The 19184-nt window shown below is 35.7% G+C and overlaps 1 protein-coding gene across 16 annotated transcripts in view; it reads left to right on the top strand.

Annotated features, from left to right (window-relative positions):
• Positions 1-19184, top strand: part of MTA3 (metastasis associated 1 family member 3) — a 187320-nt gene that overhangs the window by 94669 nt on the left and 73467 nt on the right. For all 16 annotated transcript variants that reach the window (XM_070574017.1, XM_070574014.1, XM_070574016.1 and 13 more), the window contains 2 exons: positions 8093-8156; positions 11521-11638. In XM_070574017.1, the coding sequence (XP_070430118.1) occupies positions 8093-8156; positions 11521-11638 (182 nt within the window). The remainder of the gene's footprint in view (positions 1-8092; positions 8157-11520; positions 11639-19184) is intronic.

Below are 19184 nucleotides of genomic sequence, written 5' to 3'. Positions count from 1 at the left end.
AGAGTTTTCTGAAATCTTCACTGTGCTGATGCCCACCCCCCCCCGTAGTGATTTTAGGTTCTTTTGTTTCTAATTCTCTTGCTGTCATTTTAAAATCATCTCAGAGAAGAGGAGATAAACACATGGGCTTTGCCTGTCATTTAGTTCATTATTACTCTGTTGAGACTCTAAAAATATTACCCCCTCGCCCCCCAACGGAATGCTGTTAAACTTCTTTCAATTAGGTCACTGAATAAAAATACAGTATTGGGATTTATCTCTTTGTGTGTCTCCGTGAAACTGAGTTATCAAATTGTTTTGGAAATGCATTGTGCCTTATAAGTTTTTCAGCATTGGCAAAATATTTCCATTTATTTTCAGAAGCTGTAATTTGAAAAATTTTCTGGTTCATGTTTTACCTAGAGCAATTAATTTTGGAAGGTTGAGTTTTTCCTTAGGTGGTCATTCATATCAGAAACTAATAAATGAACAGAAAATGCCTCTCTATCTGCAGAATTTTTTTAAACAAAAAATGTTCCAGAAATTGCAAAGCTGTAGTTAGCAGATGGGACTTGATGGCAATAGATATTAATTGCTATGGTTGGGGATGGTATACCTAGTTTGGATGAATGTTTAGAATAACATGCGATCCCAAAGCAGTGGATGATAGAAGAGCTGTCCTTTTTATTGTCAGCATCACAGAAAACTGATCAGGTCTCCTCCTTTTAAAAATCAGACATTTAGGGGGGATATGTAATGTGTTGACATGGTTCAGAAATCGAAATATCGGTTACACAATAAAATATCTCACTCTTGTACAGTCTCCCACCCCATCAGTGTTTCTGGAATGTTATATATACTCCCAGAAACATTTCGTGCATACAGAAGCAGTGAACTCTGTATGTGTTTGTGTGTGTAAGTAAATTGTGGAGTAAATTATGATGCTATTTGTTGTGCTTTTTAAATGAAGTATCTCAGACATAGCTCCGTATCAGATCATAAAGATCTGCCTCATTCTTTTCCAGGACTGTTTTATATTTCTAGTTTGTTTGGTCCTAATTGATGGATGTTTAGTTCATTTTAGTTTTTTGCTGTTAAAAATATAATACTGCCAAGAATAAACTTTTGTATAGATCATTTCACACAGGTTTTGATTGTGAGGATATTCACAAAATAAGTTATACTAAGTCAAATACTTGAAAATAGCATGATTGTATGCTTTCTGTATTTTGTATTTCTTCATACTGCTGTTTTGGGCAAAGCAGAGAGTTTCAACTGAAAGGATTTGTAATTTATAAGTTTAATTTATGATGTGTTTGTTGAGACTTTTTAAAAAAAATTTTGTTTTAATTTTTTTTTTTTTTTGAGGAAGATTATCTCTGAGCTAACAGCTGCGAATCCTCCTCTTTTTGCTGAGGAACACCGGCCCTGAGCTAACATCCATGCCCATCTCCCTCTACTTTATATGTGAGATGCCTACCACAGGATGTCGTGCCCAAGCGGTGCCATGTTCGCACCTGGGATCCGAACCGGTGAACCCGGGGCGGCCAAAGCGAACGTGCGCACCTAACCACTGCACCACCGGGCCAGCCCCTGTTGAGACTTTTTTGTTATCAGAGAAAACAGTTTTGCTTTGTTTTTTTTTTTACAGACTTAGGTTTAGTGGAAAACAAGTAGTAGTATTAACTTTTAGGTATGTAAGTAATAAAATAGAACTCCACTGTGGATTATCAGTCTCTCTTCAGTTTGGCTATTAATGTTAAAGAAGCTTATTTGGAATCTTTAAAAAAAAAAACCTAATAAAGGCAGATTTTTTTCCCCTGCGTGTTTCATTATGCCAATATTTTTATTTGAAGTTGTTGAATTTTCACAATTTTCTTGGTATCTGTAAACAAAATTTGAATTAGCCCAAAGGGTACTATCAATGACTATAAGTAGTGCAACTTAAGAAATGAATTTAACATAAGGAAGTTAACGACCTAGAGTGTGTAGGCTCTTAGGATTTCTAGTAGGAGGAGAACTAAGGGAAAAATACAGTAAGAGGAGAAAAATTATATCACAGTTTGATATTTTAAAGTTTACATGTTTAGCACACTGTCTTGAATATTGTGTTTATACTATATAATCTTTCCTTTGAAATGATCAGTTTATTCCCTATGGGTTGAAGTGTTTCTTTTTTCTTTCTTTTCTTTTTTCTTTTGCCAAGGAAGATTTGCCCTGAGCTAACATCTCTTGCCAACCTTCCTCTTTTTGCTCAAGGAAGATTCGCCCTGAGCTAACATCTGTGTCGGTCTTCCTCTGTTTTATATGTGGGTCATCATCACACATGGCTGCTGATGAGTGGTGTAGGTCTATGTTTGGGAATTGAACACAGGCCGCTGAAGCAGAGCTTGCCGAACTTAACCACTGGGCCATGGGGCTGGCCCAGTGAAGTGTTTCTTTCTTCAGCCAGAATCACAGCCCAGAAGAGTACTGGGCTGGGTGAAAGTATATCCTCATGCTGAATACTAGTGTTCCACATGGTTGTGGAAATGTTTGTGAGATTTTCCTGGTAATCAAAACAATTGATTTGTCATCGTGTCCTGGAGAAGAGGATCTTCCTGACACCTGCTGCCTTCTTTTGGACATTCCACTGTCTCCCTTATAGAAGGGAAAAGTGTCTCCAAGGGAAGGGTTTTTTTCCCCTTTAATTCCTCTTTGACAGTTTCTTTCATTTTGTTATCAAATCTCCAGAATCATGGATTAGTCTTATTGCTTTGGCACTTTCAACATGCCAGAGACAGAATGAGCTTTCCAAAACACTACTTGTCATTTTTCTTCACAAGAATTCATTGATCTATCACTTTAAGCCCAAACTTCTTGGGTTTTCATTCCTCTGCCTTACCTTCTCAAACAGATGTTGTAGGTTTTTTTTTGGCCTCCTCTAATTTTTATTTTTTAACATCTGTTAAAGCAATATTAACAACAAAAAATATACCTTTGAATAGAAATGTGTAAAGCTTTCCAGATTTCTTTCTCCTTTCTGTCCTCCTCCTTTTCATAATCTAAAGATCCATAAAATCATATTCTTTCACTTAGATAGGCAGTCCTTAAATGTTTGTTACCGAGATATAGTTAAGAAAGCCATGGTTCGTCAACTCTGTTATGTAGAGCAGTGGTTCTTAAGCAGGGCCGGTTTTGTCTCTCAGAGGACGTTAGAGAAAGTCTGGACAGTCTTGGTTGTTATAGCTAGATGTGGGGTGCTACTGTCATCCAGTGGGTAGAGGACAGGGGTGCCACTAAACATCCTAAGTGCACAGGACAGCCCTCACAACAGAGAATTATCTGGTGCAAAATGTCAATAATGCCACGGTTGAGAAAACCCAGTGTAGAGTTGTTGTAAGTAATTGTTGTTCCCTTGGTATATATAGCATTTATACAAATTTATGTACTTTATCTAATTAGGATCCTCCCCTTTACTTTACATTTAAGTTTTATTTTATTTATTTATTTTTCTGCATTTTCTCCCCAAATCCCCCCAGTACATAGTTGTATATTTTAGTTGTGGGTCCTTCTAGTTGTGCTATATGGGACGCCACTTCAACGTGGCCTGATGAGTGGTGCCATGTCCACGCCCAGGATCCGAACCAGCGAAACCCTGGGCCACTGAAGCAGAGCATGCGAACTTAACCACTTGGCCACAGGGCTGGCCCCTAAATTTTATTATTTTTTAAAGTCAAGTCTGTGTATATAGCTGTCTAATAATATCCAAGGCAGTCAGTCATATGCCTGGTTCCCACTCTGCAATCATTTTCAACTTCTCTGACAGTGGTTTCTGCATTTATTCCACTCTTACTGCCACTATTAATTTTCGATTTTAGAAGTCTCTCTTTACTTTTTCTTTATTCCTTTTCCCCGTATTTCCAATACATCACAACTTTTGTTTAACTTAATAATCAGCCTTTGTATTTTATGAACATTTAAGTATTCTTCACATAATTCTTTCTTGTATAACCTTCTGTTTTCCTTGGAGTTGATCATTTTTCTTTTTCTTTTTGATTAGTCTTCTAAAATGTAAAAAATTTTTAGTCCTTATCTGAAAATGCTTTTCACACTTGGTTGATGATTTGTTTAGACATATAATTCTGCTTTGGAGATCATTTTTCGCAGAATTTTGAATCTTCCCTTTTGTCCTATCTTACCGTGTTGCTGTTGAGAAATGTAATCTTCTGAAAGCATTTTGGATCTTTGAACCTCAGTATTTTTTTATTTGTTTATTATATTCAGTAGGTTAAATGCAGTGTAAATCTGACTATTCGTTGGATTTCCAGTAACAGAAACTAGCATGGTTTTTTATATGAAACAATGTTCAGAATTCAATTTGTGGCAAATGTAAGACTCATGAGGCCAATGAGAAAAATGCCTTTCTTTAATGAAGGAATAGTGGCTTTTGTTGAACAAGGAAAGTTAAAAGTCAGACTCTGCATCTGTAGTGGTGGTTTTCCAAGTGCAGTGTACCTAAGGAGCACGTGGGGAAGCTTGTTAGCCAAGTAGATTCCTTGATCCCTCCCCAAGATACTTGGATTCAGTAAGTTTGGTGTGGCACTAAGAAATTTGCGTTTTCCCAGCAGGGATAGTGGTCCTGAACCATTCTGCAAACTGAGGAAAAGTCTTTAGGCAGTGGGGAAATAGATGCTAATTTCAACTTCCTCTTCATTCATTTATACAAATAGGTAACATCTTTAGATACAAGAAGTATGTAACCTGTATGCACATTTTTTTTTTTTTTTAAGATTTTATTTTTTCCTTTTTCTCCCCAAAGCCCCCCCGTACATAGTTGTGTACTCTTCGCTGTGGGTCCCTCCAGCTGTGGCACGTGGGACGCTGCCTCAGCGTGGTCCGATGAGCAGTGCCATGTCCGCGCCCAGGACCCGAACCAACGAAACACTGGGCCGCCTGCAGCGGAGCGCGCGAACTCAACCACTCGGCCACGGGGCCAGCCCCCTGTATGCACATTTTTGCATATGTTTTTTGGCTCTGTGGGATTATACTGGACATCTTGTTAAGCAAATAGCAGATTTCAGGCTGATCAGCACCTGCTGTTACATGGGATTGTGTTGTGTTGTAATTATTTCTTCATATTTCTCTCTGTCCCAGCACCTAGCACAGGCTCTGAAACAGTATATTTTTTAAAACTTCTTGAACGATCTGTGGGAAAATAGTTATGTCTATAGAAATCCCATACTCTTGTGTGATTCCCTAAAGAAAAGCAGTATGAATAGTTCTGTGGGCCTGAAGTAATGTTTCTTTGCATTACATTCTTTGGTATGTTTTATATTAGTATGTATGGGTATCATCATTCCTTAAGGAGTGACGTATTGAGACACAATTAAAGTATTAAAGAGACACAATTAGGTTCATTGCTTGAGGTTCAGGATAAATCAGTTGGGTTGTCTATATTCAGAATTAATAGTTCCTTTAGTTTGTAGCTCACTTAAAATTTATCATGTTTTTATTTATGAGCCAAGATTTGTTCAGCATAAAGGAAGCCAACACTTTAAATCTCTTTTTAAACTACTTGTATCAACAACTCTTGGCGTGGTAGTACATGTGTTAATTACATGTTCACATTTACTTCATAAAATAGTTCTGACTCAACCTCTTAGTTAGCTGTTAATATATGTACATGAAAATTTAAGTGTTGGATTTTCATTTTTTAATTTGGGAAAAAGTACAATAAAGCGACATTAAAAGAAAAAATAAAGGCTAAAATCACCTGTTATTCTTTTATCTTTACATGAAAGCTACAATCCCCTTAAATTTATATTTCAGATTGGTTATAGTATCCTTCTATTGATTTGTGTGTGTGTGTGTGTGTGTGAGAGGAAGATTGTCCCTGAGCTAATAACATCTGTTCCAGTCTTCCTCTATTTTGTGTATGGGATGCTACTACAGCGTGGCTTGATGAGCAGTGTGTAGGTCCGTGCCCAGGATCTGAAGCCACAAACCCTGGGCCACCGAAGCAGAGCATGAACTTAACCACTGTGTCACCGGGCTGGCCCTCCTTCCATTGATTCTGTTGTGCCTCTAAAACAGTATATCCAGTGTTTCCTCATTTCCTAATATAATTATGAAAAGTTTAATGATTCATTTTAAATTCTTTTGTCATTTCAGATAGTATGGAGGAGACTTTATGCTATATTGTTTGTATGAATTGTCAGTGTCTGTTATCCCTTAAAATTCAAGTGACTATAAAGAAAGTGCTATCTATCAGAGGGGAGGGGTGTAGGGGGAGGGTGAAAGGGGTAAAGGGGCACATGGGTACGGTGATGGATAAAAACTAGACTGTTGCTGGTGAGCACAATGCAGTCTATACAGAAACTGATGTCTAATAATGTACCCCTGAAATTACACAATGTTATACACCAGTATGACCTCAATAAAATAATTTTTAAAAAAAGATAGTGATATCTGTTAAAATAATATTCAGCTCTTGCCCATTAAAAGAAAAACCAACACTAGAGAACTTTAAAAAAGAGATTTTATTTCTTCTAGGTGATTAAATATTAAAGTATTAAGTGATTAAGTATTAAGTGTTAGAAATACTGCTCTGTCAGCTGTTACTGAGGCAAAGAAAGTAGATAAAAACTATTTTTGGAGACCTCATTTATTACTGCAGCAGGCTGCATGTGTGAACACGTATTCACTCGTCATAGAAGTTCTCTGGCAGCTGTAGATGGGCTGACAGCAACAGAGCAGTTTCCCTGCTCATGATTCTGTCCTTTGTAAGAGCACATCAGGTAATTGTTGACTTTGAGTGTTCTTATGTGCACTGAAGTAGTAATGTTAATTTTTTCTGCTTCAGCAATATGTATGAATAAAATATATTAGAAAAACAGGAAACCTTTATAACTCTTGGTCACCAAATTAGAGATTTGACAGGATAATATGGAAATACCACATGCTCTCAGAGAAATCTTTTGAAGTGATATTAACCTAAGATAATAACCAGAAAAAGATGTTTTTATAACAGGAATTTTTTTTTTTAATTTGAGGAACATACAGTTGCAAAGTATTTAGAAAACTAACTTTTGACTTAGCATTTACTTTTGCTGTTTTATTTTGCTTTTGTTGATTTTTACCTTTGAATTGTTTTTCACCTGAAAATCCAACAGCAAGCTCTTCTAGCTTCCTATTTAATATATATGTAATGTATTTGTTTTCCCTTCTTATTTTCTGGGGAGTAGGTAGTGACTTTTGCTGAGAAAACCAAATGACATTATGACATGTAAAAAATATTTTGTTAGTCTTGACTAATATGTGGAACTTGAATAGTCTATCAAAATTCTCTGGTTAAATTTGTAGCTCCACTGAATTTTTCAAGCTAGTTAGGATAATTTTTTAAAAAGTGCTTGTAATAAATGTCTCTACCTGGATAACATTAATTTTTTTCAAGTCTGGACAAGCCTTTTTTTTTAAGATAGATATTCATTTCCAAATTCACGCCCACAGCTTTATGATCAAAGGTGAATGCCATCACACTTCAAGGTCCATGAATCTCTAGCTCTTTATTTGCCCCTTGCTCTATAGAAGTTCCTTGTGTTTAAATTTTAACTAGTCTTTAGAGCAATTTCAGTAAAGTTAGGTTAGTTAATCCTGATACAAATGTGTATTAGGTTCTCATGTGCAGTGGTTACTTAAAAAATCTGAAGATTATTTTAGACACTGGTTTGCATGGTGATGTCATTGTCTGAAGATCTCATGTATAAAATTACCTCATGTTAACTCGTTATATTCAGAAACTGACTCTTACTCTGAAGGGTTTTTTCTTGAATAATTAGGAACTACCTATTGTAAAGTGTTTTATGTTATAAGGATTTACTGCCTAACACAGTTCCTTTCCCAGGTTAGCCTTTCAATAAATGTCTACAAAGACAATCTTATTTTTTAGGTTTTGGTATACCTGGATTGGAAAGTGAATCTAAATATATACATTTATATATATACATTTATATTCCTACCTGCTGTCTGGTTTCTTAATACCAACTTTACATTTTGAATATTCCTGACTTTGTATAGCTGTGAAAGTGAGGTGGCTTTTCTTACATTTATTTATTTTTCCTTTTTTCAACAGGGGAAAATGCAGTGTTGCCCTTCTGAATGAGACAGAGTCAGTATTGTCATATCTTGATAAAGAGGTAATTCACAATTACACTTGTTTTGTGCTTTTCCCCCTTTATTTCACAGGAAGCCCATACCTTTGAATTTATGTCTTCTTGCACCAAATTATTGCACCACGATAGCAGAATTATAGTAAAAGTATAATGACTAGCATGTATTTGGGTAATTTGATTTTTCTGGTTAACAGCTAAGTGTTGGCAAAAGCTCTGGTGTCTGTCTGTCTCTCTTTTTTAGTTGGTAATGAAAAGCTTTATAAAGTGTAGCACATGATTTAGTTGGTGGCAGAAGAAATATTTTGGTTTTATGAAATAAGTGACTTTAGTGTACTTGGTCCTCCTCCCTGTTTTTTTGTTGTTTTTTAAATAAATAGCTTTTCTTTTAGACTTTTTATAGATGAGATTTTACCATTGGTGGTCTGCTTTCTTTCCTGGAATCCTAATAAACTTTGTCAGCTAAAAATATTTCTTTCTGTAAACTTCAACAAGAAGCATTTTAAACATTTTTTAACAAGTTGAATTAGAGCATGTGCTTCTTTGAAGGGAGGGAATTCTTATAAACAGAATATTCCACATTATGCAGAATTTTATGTGACTTAACATTTGTATTATGGGAAAAATATTTTACTGTTGGTGATGTTTTAGGTAGTTAACCTTTATGGTTTCACGATGTTTTTATTTTCCCCAAATCTTTATTTTGTATATGTATGGTTTTTTAAGCAATTAAAGGGACATATTTCATTAAAAAAAAATTCTTGTCATACTCAAAAGTGTTGTTGCCTTATCTCAAATGAAGAAAACTTAATCGAACAAGATGGATACAAACTTGTGAACTACTATACATTACAAAATCTAATAAAGAAAGCTAAAAGGAAATAAATGTTTAAGGTAGAAAAAAGGTTAATAATCTTTTATAACTTGTGAAATTTAGAAAAGAAGGTGGTAGAGTTTGTCGTCAGTCTGTCCAGCAGAATGGTGGAGAATACTATGGGAAATGATAATGCTCAGAAATTAGCATTAGTTCACAGAAGCAGAAATAAAAAGAGGAAGCATTCAGTATGTTTCAGTGTATCTTATTGGTATATTTGGCTCTTAAAAGTGGAATTCTTTTTGAAAGTTATTTTTTGCCTTCTAATTTGTTGTTAACAATTCGTATATGCTAGGGACTGTATTAGATGAAAATTCCCAAAAGTCTTTAGGATTTTTTTCCTATCCACTTGATTTTTAACTACTTAGTCCTCTATCAGTCTTTGGAATAGGAACTAACCTCTGGCAATGTATTTAAGGAAATTCTTTTGTGTGTGTGTGGGTGGGGGGGTGGGGGTGGGCAGAAGAAGCAGTTTAGGAAAAGTAGTACTGCTTTCACAGTATTCTTTATTCAATTTGAAAAACACTTTTTGTGATTTAGATTTGCTACTTTATCTGTTAGAAGACCATCTTTGAGAAAATCTGTTTTTTAGTCTCATTAAAGTATTGAGATTGGCATGTTTGAAGATGGTAACTCAAAAGGCAACTTTCTAATCATTTTTTACTTTGTAACAGAGTGTGTTCTTGAAATTGGCTGATTGTCTAAACAACTTTCAGAACTCTTGCCCTTTTTTTACAACTTTTATTTTAACTAAACACATTTTGGATATTTTCCCAAATCAATATATAAATCTAGAGTCTAAGCAACTTACGCTGCCCTAAATAATAATTTCATTTCATTTTACTGTAAAGTATGGTAAAATCCTGTTTTTATGGAATACTATGCTAACGCATTTTACAGAATAAAAGTGACCTGAAGTATGTCTACTTTTAAAGCTGATGATGAGCCAGCGGCAGTAGCTTTAGTTATCTAGTACATCCTTTGTTGCTCCTGACTTAAAAAATAAACAACTCTGATTACCTACTAATTACCCCCCATCTACTTATTAAGCAGTTTGGTTTATATATTCTGCAGATTTCTTCTTTTCCTTAGGTAGCGTTTTTTTATTTTTATTTTTTTAAAGTATGCTTTTTGGTGAGGAAGATTGGCCATGAGCTAACATCTTTTGCCAGTCTTCCTCTTTTTATTTTTTATTTTCTCCCCAAAGCCCTAGGCTGTAGTTGTATATACTAGTTGTAAGTCATTCTAGTTCTATGTGGCATGTCACCACAGCATGGGTGATGAGCGGTGCGTAGGTCTGTGCCCAGGATCCAAACTGGTGAACCAGGGCCACTGGAGCAGAATGTGCAAACTTAACCAATGCTTAACCAAAACTTAATCCTTGTTACCTGGGGCGAGCCCCAGGTAGCATTTTTTTAAATGCATCAATTCTCACATATATTGGTGTGACTTTTTAACCATTTTACTGTTTAATCTTTTCTCCTGACAGTGACCCATGATTAAAACAGCATCGAATTTCTCAATGGATGTCTGCTTTCCTCCTTTCCCTTTATCACAGTCTCTCTCTAAGACCCTGAAAGGAGAAACTTTGTGGTCTGATAGGTTATCTCTTATTTGCAGCTTGCTTAGGTGGGTCTTAATAAAGTGCTGATGGTAGGGATACCTTCCAGGTATAATACAGAGAGTTGTGCAGTCTATGATCTTCAGAATCATAATGGGAAGCAGGGATAAGACTTCACGGGTTCAGATGACCTCGGGTGGTTATGCAGAAATTAGCAAAGGACTAGTGGCCAGGTCATTTTATTCATTAGGCGCAGAATTTAGGGCCTTTTTGTGTTTTAAAGGATCATGGAAAGTTAGGTGGTTGTGCTAGTGGTGGTGGTATGCATAATTATGTTTATATGCCTATCTGTATGTACATATGAATGCTTCAGAATTTAAAGGAGAACTGCAGAATTAGAATTAATAGATGTTTAATTAAATATATATAATGTGACATTTTAATTAGTGAACTGCATATAAGCTCAACTCTTGTATAGTTTGTTTAATGTGAGATGCATGTGCATTTTAATATTTTGATAAAATGTGGGATGGACACTCCAAAAGTAAGTACCTGGTATCTATGAAGGCATCCTTACTTTGATATGGGCTTTAGAGGTTTAAATGATTACTTGATTTCAGATGGCTTACCTTTGACGTATGGCTTAACTTTGCTAGCTTTTCAAAACTCTGTTTTAGAGCAGTTAAATGGTTTTCTTTTAGACTAAAACAAATAATAACAAAACTTTGTAATCCGCCTTTGTTGTAAGCTATTTGTTTTGGCTTGAGTTAGTTTTATACTATCTTACATGATGGTAACATCCTGCTCTCCTTAAAGATTTATGAGTTTATTTACCAAAATGAAGTTTTATACACTCAGAAGTTTTATGGTTTTATTATTGTGGCATTGGATTTATTGCTTTATAGAAAGTAGAAGACATTAAGTGTACCTAGATATTTTCTGTCTTTTTTTTTCAGGATACCTTTTTCTATTCATTGGTCTATGACCCTTCGGTGAAAACACTATTAGCTGACAAAGGTGAAATTAGAGTGGGACCTAGATATCAAGCAGACATTCCAGAAATGCTCTTAGAAGGTATGTTTTTCTTTGGCTTTCAGTCCTATGAAAACAAATATATCCTAAAATTCAAATATTCTTTTCCTCTATGAGAGAAACAACCTTTAGGCTAAAGTTTAAAGGTTATGAGTTCCTGCAATTTTATTTATTGTTTCAATAATTTTATTGAGATCATATGGTTTATAACATTGTATAATTTTGGATGTACATTATTATTTATCAGTTTCTGAATAGACTTCATCATGCTCACCACCAGTAGTCTAATTTTGTCCATCACCATACATATGTGCCCCTTTACCCCTTTCATCCACCCCCAGCCTCCTTCCCCTCTGGTAACTACTAATCTGTTCTCTTTATCCATGTATTTATTTATCTTCCACATATGAGTGAAATCATACAGTATTTGTCTTTCTCTGTCTGGCTTATTTTGCCTAACATCATACCTTCAAGGACCATCCATGCTGTTGCAAATGGGACGATTTTGTCTTTTTTTATGGGTGAGTAGTATTTCATTGTATATATGTATACCACATCTTCTTTATCCATTCATCTGTGGAAGGATGTTTGGGTTGCTTCCGTGTCTTGGCTATTGTGAATACTGCTGCAGTGAACCTAGGGTGCATAAATCTCTTTGGATTGTTGATTTCAAGTTCTTTGGGTAAATACCCAGTAGTGGGATAGCTGGATCATATAGTATTTCTATTTTTAAGTTTTTGAGAAGTCTCCATACTATTTTCCATAGTAGCTGCACCAGTTTGCATTCCCACCACCAGTGCATGAGGTTCCTTTTTCTCCACATCCTCTCCAACATTTGTTGTTTTTTTATCTTGGTAATTATAGCCGTTCTGACTGGTGTAAGGTGATTATCTCATTGTAGTTTTGATTTGTATTTCCCTAATAATTAGTGATGCTGAAGATCTTTTCATGTGTCTGTTGGCCATCTGTATATCTTCTTTGGAAAAATGTTCATATCCTTTGCCCATTTTTTGATCGGGTTGTTGTTTTGTTGTTGACTTGTACGAGTTCTTTATATAGGAAATTAACCCCTTGTGGGATATATGATTTGCAAATATTTTCTCCCAGTTGGTGGGTTGTCTTTTCATTTTGTTAATGGTTTCCTTTGCCTTGCAGAAGCTTTTTAGTCTAATGTAGTCCCATTTTTTTTTAAGATATTTTTATTTTTTTCTCCCCAAAGCCCCCCAGTACATAGTTGTATATTCTTCGTTGTGGGTCCTTCTAGTTGTGGCATGTGGGACGCTGCCTTAGCGTGGTTTGATGAGCAGTGCCATGTCCGCACCCAGGATTCGAACCAACGAACGACTGGGCCGCCTGCAGAGGAGCACGCAAACTTAACCACTCGGCCACGGGGCCAGCCCCTGTAGTCCCATTTGTTAATTTTTTATTTTGTTTCCCTTCCCTGTGTAGACATGATATTTGAAAAGACGCTGCTAAGACCAATGTCAAATAGTGTACTGCCTGTATTTTCTTCTACCAGTTTTATGGTTTCAGCTCTTACATTAAAGTCTTTAATCCATTTTGAGTTAATTTTTGTGTATGGCACAAGGTGGTAGTCTATACCTTCATTCTTTTGCCTGTGGCTGTCCAATTTTCCCAACACCATTTATTGAAGAGACTTTCCTTTCTCCATTGTGTCTTCTTTGCTTCTTTGTTGAACGTTAACTCTCTATAGGTGTGTGGTTTTATTTCTGGGCTTTCAATTCTGTTCCATTGATCTGTGTGTCTGTTTTTGTTCCAGTACAATGCTGTTTTGATTACTGTAGCTTTGTAGTATATTTTGAAGTCAGGTATTGTGATGCCTCTGGCTTTGTTCTTTTTCTCAGGATTGCTTTGGCTATTAGAGGTCTTAGGTTGTTTCATATAAATTTTAGGACTCTTTGTTCTATTTCCGTGAAGAATGTTGTTGGGATTCTGATTGGGATTGCACTGAATCTGTAGATTGCTTTAGTATGGACATTTTAACTACGTTTATTCTTCCTAGCCATGAGCATGGAATAGCTTTCCATTTCTTTATGTCTTCTTCAGTTTCTTTCAATAATGCCTTATAGTTTTCAGTGTATAGGTCTTTCATGTCTTTGGTTAAATTTATTCCTAGATATTTTATTCTTTTGGTTGTGATTGTAAATGGAATTGTATCCATGACTTCTCTTTCTGTTAGTTCGTTGTTAATGTATGGAAAGGCAACTGATTTTTATAAGTTGATTTTGTACCCTCCAACTTTGCTGCAGTTATTGATTATTATAGTTTTCTAGTGGATTCTTTAGGGTTTTCTATATATAGAATCACGTCATCTGCAAACAGAGTTTCACTTCTTCCTTCCCAATTTGGATTCCTTTTATTTATTTTTCTTGCCCAATTGCTCTGACCAAAACCTTCAGTACTATGTTGAATAGGAGTGACGACAGTGGGCATCTTTGTATTGTTCCTGTTCTCAGAGGGATGGCTTTCAGTTTTTTCCCATTGAGTATGATGTTGGCTTTTGGTTTGTCATATATGGCCTTTGTTATGTTGAGGTACTTTTCTTCTATACCCATTTTATTGAGAGTTTTTATTGTAAATGGATGTTGGATCTTGTCAGATGCTTTCTCTGCGTCTATTGAGATGATCATGTGATTTTTATTCCTCATTTTGTTAATGTGGTGTATCACATTGATTGATTTGCTGATGTTGAACCATCCCTGCATTGCTGTAATAAATGCTAGTTGATCATGGTGTATGATCCTCTTAATCTGTTGCTGTATTCAGTTTGCCAGTATTTTGTTGAAGACTTTTGCATGTATGTTCATCAGCCTGTAATTTTCCCTCTTTGTGTTGTCTTTGTCTGGTTTTGGTATCAGGGTGATGTTGGTCTTATAGAATCAGTTAGGAAGTGTTCTGTCTTCTTTAAACTTGCAAAAAAGTTTTCCAGAAAAACTTTTTTGGAATAGTTTGAGAAGTATAGGTATTAAATCTTCTTTGAATGTTTGGTAGAATTCTCCAGGGAAGCCATCTTGTCCTGGACTTTTGTTTTTTGGGAAGTTTTTGATTACTGTTTCAATCTCTTTACTTATGGTTGGTCTGTTTAGATTGTCTATTTCTTCTTGATTCAGTTTCAGGAGGTTGTATGAGTCTTAAGAATTTATCCCTTTCTTCTAGGTTATTCAATTTGTGGGCATGTAGTTTTTCATAGTATTATCTTATAATCCTTTGTATTTCTGTGGTATCCATTGTAATTTCTCCTCTTTCATTTCTAATTTGATTTATTTGAGCCTTCTCTCTTTTTTTCTTGGTGAGTCTGCTTAAGGGTTTGTCAATTTTGTTTATCATCTCAAATAACCAGCTCTTAGTTTCATTAATCCTTTCTACTGTTTTTTTAGTCTCTATTTCATTTATTTCTGCTTCTGCTTTTTATTATTTCCTTCCTTCTGCTGACTTTGGGCTTTGTTTGTTCTCTTTTTCTAGTTCCGTTAGGTGCAGTTTAAGATTACTTGAGATTTTTCTTGTTTGTTGAGGTGGGTCTGTATTGCTATGAATTTCCTTCTTATAACTGCTATTGAGGAATCCCATAAGAGTTGGTATGTTGTATTTTCATTTTCATTTGTCTCCAGGTATTTTTAAATTTCTCCTTTGATTTCTTCATTGATCCAATGGTTGTTCAGTAGCATGTTGTTTGATCTCCACGTTTCTGACTTTCGCTTTTTTTCTTGTAGTTGATTTTTAGTTTCATAGCATTGTGGTTGGAAAAGGTGCTTGAGATGATTTCAGTCTTCTTAAAATTATTGAGGCTTGCCTTGTTTTCCAACATATGATCTCTTTGAGAGTGATCCATGTGCACTTGAGAAGAATGTGTATTCTGTTGTTTTTGGATGGAATGCTCTCTCTGTATATTGATTAAGTCCATCTCATCAAGTGTTTTGTTTAAATCCACTATTTTCTTGTTGACTTTCTGTCTGGGTGATCTGTCCATTGATGTAAGTTGGGTGTCGAGGTCCCCTGCTATTCTTGTGTTACTCTTAATTTCTCCCTATAGGTCTGTTAATAGTTGCTTTATGTACTTTAGTGCTCCTGTGTTAGATGCTTATATATTCATAAGTGTTATGTCTGCTTGGTGGAATTTCCAATTTTAGAAATACAGCAAATAGCAACAGAAAATAATTTATTTGATCAATTGCTCATTTTTTCTTTTAATTTTTTTTTTTTTTTTAAAGATTGGCACCTGAGCTAACAACTGTTGCCAATCTTCTTCTTCTTTTTTTCCCTCCCCAAATCCCCCTGGTACATAATTGCATATTTTAGTTGTGGGTCCTTCTAGTTGTGGCATGTTGGGGACTGCCTCACCATGGCCTGATGAGTGGTGTCATGTCCATGCCCAGGATTTGAACCAGTGAAACCCTGGGCTGCTGAAGTGGAGCATGCGAACTTAACCACTCAGCCACAAGGCCGGCTCCCCAATTACTCATTTTTGATTTCACGTTTTTATGAGTTTTCTGGCTGGGTTTTTCTTTTAAATACAACTTTAAGAATGTTAGAGTTGTTGAAGCTGTGTTTTAATGTGACACTCTCATGCCTAGAGATCCTGAATGCCCTTAAGTCAACTATCTGAGGTGACCATGGAATCTAGTGAACAGTTACACTTTGGTGGGGATTTTGGCTGATCTGGGTAGTTTATGTACCAGAGAGATTCAGAGCTTTTCATTTTAAAAACATTTTCCTAGTGAGATATAATTTTTCTTTCTCCTCTTATAACTGTACATTCCAAACCTTTATTTTCTGATTTCAAAAGTAAAACATTCTTGAGCCAGCCCTCATGGCCTAGTGGTTAAAGTTTGATGTGATCTGTTTTGGTGGCCTGCATTTGGTTCTTGGGTGCAGAACCACACCACTTGTCTGTCAGTGGCCATGATGTGGCAATGGCTCACATACAAGACCTGACAACTAGAAGATAGACCTATGTACTGGGGCTTTGGGGAGTGGAAAAAAAAAAAAGAGAGAGGAAGATTGGAAACAGATGTTAGCTCAGGGCAACTCTTTCCCAGAAAAAAAAAATACCTTACCATTCAAAGATAAAACTCAAAATAAGGAAATGTATAATGTAGGAAATGAATGCCTTCCCCTTTCCTTTATTCCAAACTCATATTTAATTGCTCTGATCGTTTAAGGTCTGTCTCTTTTGTTGACACTTTGGTTCAGAATGGTCCGCATGCAGCAGCAGGTTGCATGTTATTCTTCAGTTGCTTCTTTCAGTTAACAATGTATCTTTAGCATCTTTCCCTATGAGGAGAAGGATATTTATTCTTTTTAATGTCTGTGTAGTTCTTACATTTGTATGGATGTACTGTAATTTCCTTTTCTAGTTCCTATTGGTAGACTTTCAGGTGTTTACATTTTTTGATATTACAAATGATGTTGCTAGAAAATCTGTACATATATTTATGCTGTATAAGTACTTGTTGACCATAACTTCTTGGAAGTGAAATGGTATGTACATTTTAGACATTGAAAATGCTCCTTTGCCCTTCAGAAAGGCTCTGTTAATTTATGTATGAAAGAACCAGATTCCTTCACCAACACTGATTACTAGGCATTTCCCCCCGCCCTTTTTTTCACATTTTGTTATCTCATTGTATTCTTTTTTTCTTCTGCTTCCCCCCAACGTCCCTCTAGTACACAGTGGTATATATTCTCGTAGTGGGTCCTTCTAGTTCTGCTGTGTGGGACACTGCCTCAACATCGCTTGATGAGCAGTGCCGTGTACATGCCCAGGATCCGAACCAGTGAAACCCTGGGCCACTCAGTGGAGTGTGTGAACTTAACCACTTGGCCATGGGGCTGGCCCCATCTCATTGTCTTTTCTTTTTTTTTTAAGTTGAGATTTGCTTGCCTTAGTTATTTTGTAAACTTAGCTCTTTTGTAAATTTCTTGTGCATTTTCTACTTGGTTATTTATCTTTTTATGTTTTGGCAAGAGTTCTTTGAACATTAAAAGTAGACAAATACAAAACTATTTGCCTTGTGTCTACAAGTAATGCAGATAGTCCTCCCCACTTTATAATTTAATTTTTTAAAAATCTTAATGATTTTAAATTTAAATGCATTTTATTTATTTTTTGTCATACAGAGGTTTGGAATTTTATTAGTCTTTTCCTTTAAGGCCTTTGTGATTTGTGTTATCACAGAAAGACCTCCACGTTCGTTTCTGCCCTCTGATTATTAAAACATGTGAATGAGTTCTTTCATCGTTCTCTCTCTTTCCCTTGCCTTACTTCTAGAAAACGTATGCAGAAAAGTTAAATCAACAGATACTCAGGGTAGAGTTTGTGAACCATAGTCACGTCAGTGTCAGTGTTGGGTAGGTGGGGTGGCTGTGAATAATGCCAGACTTCTGCATTTTCATGAACTTAAATACCAGGAAAGATCAGTCAATAATGATTAAGCTTGGAAAACAGAGTGCTGTGTCTGTACTCAACTTTGTTTGGAAGTTTTTTGAATAGATTGTGAGTAGTAAATCAGTTTATTATAAGGCTGAGAGACTGTATTTATTGGCATTCTCATCTGTGTAAATCAACTTGTCTTCTAGAAATAATTTTGGATGTTTGTACTTCACAATGTTTGATGTTAGGCTTATATCACTGTACCTAAGTGTTCACTAAATATTTATTATTTTATTTAAAAAAAAAACCTTGACTTTTAAATTTTACAAGTAGTGCTGCGAGTATAATGGATAATTTTGTGCTCTGAATATAACTGGAAAATACGTTCCTAAAAGTGGAATTGCTGTCATAAGGGCATGTGTGTTTGAAATTTTATAGAGTGCCAAATTGTCTTCCAGGTAGTCATTTACAGGTGGGTTTTTTCCTTGTTTTATTTAAGGTATAATTTATATGTAGTACATTCCACCCTTTAGTATACAGTTGTGTGACAAATGTGTATGCTCCTAGTGAGCTAGTTCAAGTCCATCTGTGCCCAGTCCCCATGCCAGGAACGGCCCTAGTGCTCATGTGTGCACAGGCGCCTGGCCAAGTCCTCCATGCCCTAAGTAGCCCTTGTTAACTCCTCCCTGAACTCTGATCTCTCCCTTCTTCCAGCTGTGCAGACCTGTCGTTCATGTGATCTTTTATGCTATTTTTATTATGTGCCTTCTAAAATTTTGTACTCCCTGAGCCATTGATTGTGTAGCTCTTCCTTGAGCCTGATCCTAAACCTTGGAGTATAGAAAGCCTAGGAATTTTTGGTTATTGCTCGTGTAAAGATAAATGCTGAACCAACTAATGAAGTTGGGGTGTTTCAAGTAACCAGGGGCAGAATAATTAGATCATGGAATTTCATGAGTTACTATTTATCTGAAAAACTATTTAAGTATAGTATTTAATATGCCCCTGAAAAGCAAAAGCCTAGTTATAGTTAGAATGATGTAATTTGGAGAGCATATTTACCTAGCTTAGATTTTTAAAAAATTATTTTAGGAAACAAAATAACACAAAAAAATACAATAATTTATTCTACAGTCCTTCTCAGAATGGACTTGAGGTTCTTCTGGGTAAAGGGAATGATTCTTAAGAGCTTATGGC

This window comes from Equus przewalskii, chromosome 14, assembly GCF_037783145.1.
Source record: "Equus przewalskii isolate Varuska chromosome 14, EquPr2, whole genome shotgun sequence".
Lineage (NCBI taxonomy): Eukaryota > Metazoa > Chordata > Mammalia > Perissodactyla > Equidae > Equus > Equus przewalskii.
Note: the sequence above shows the minus strand (reverse complement) of the source record. Positions and strands in the feature narration are given on the sequence as shown.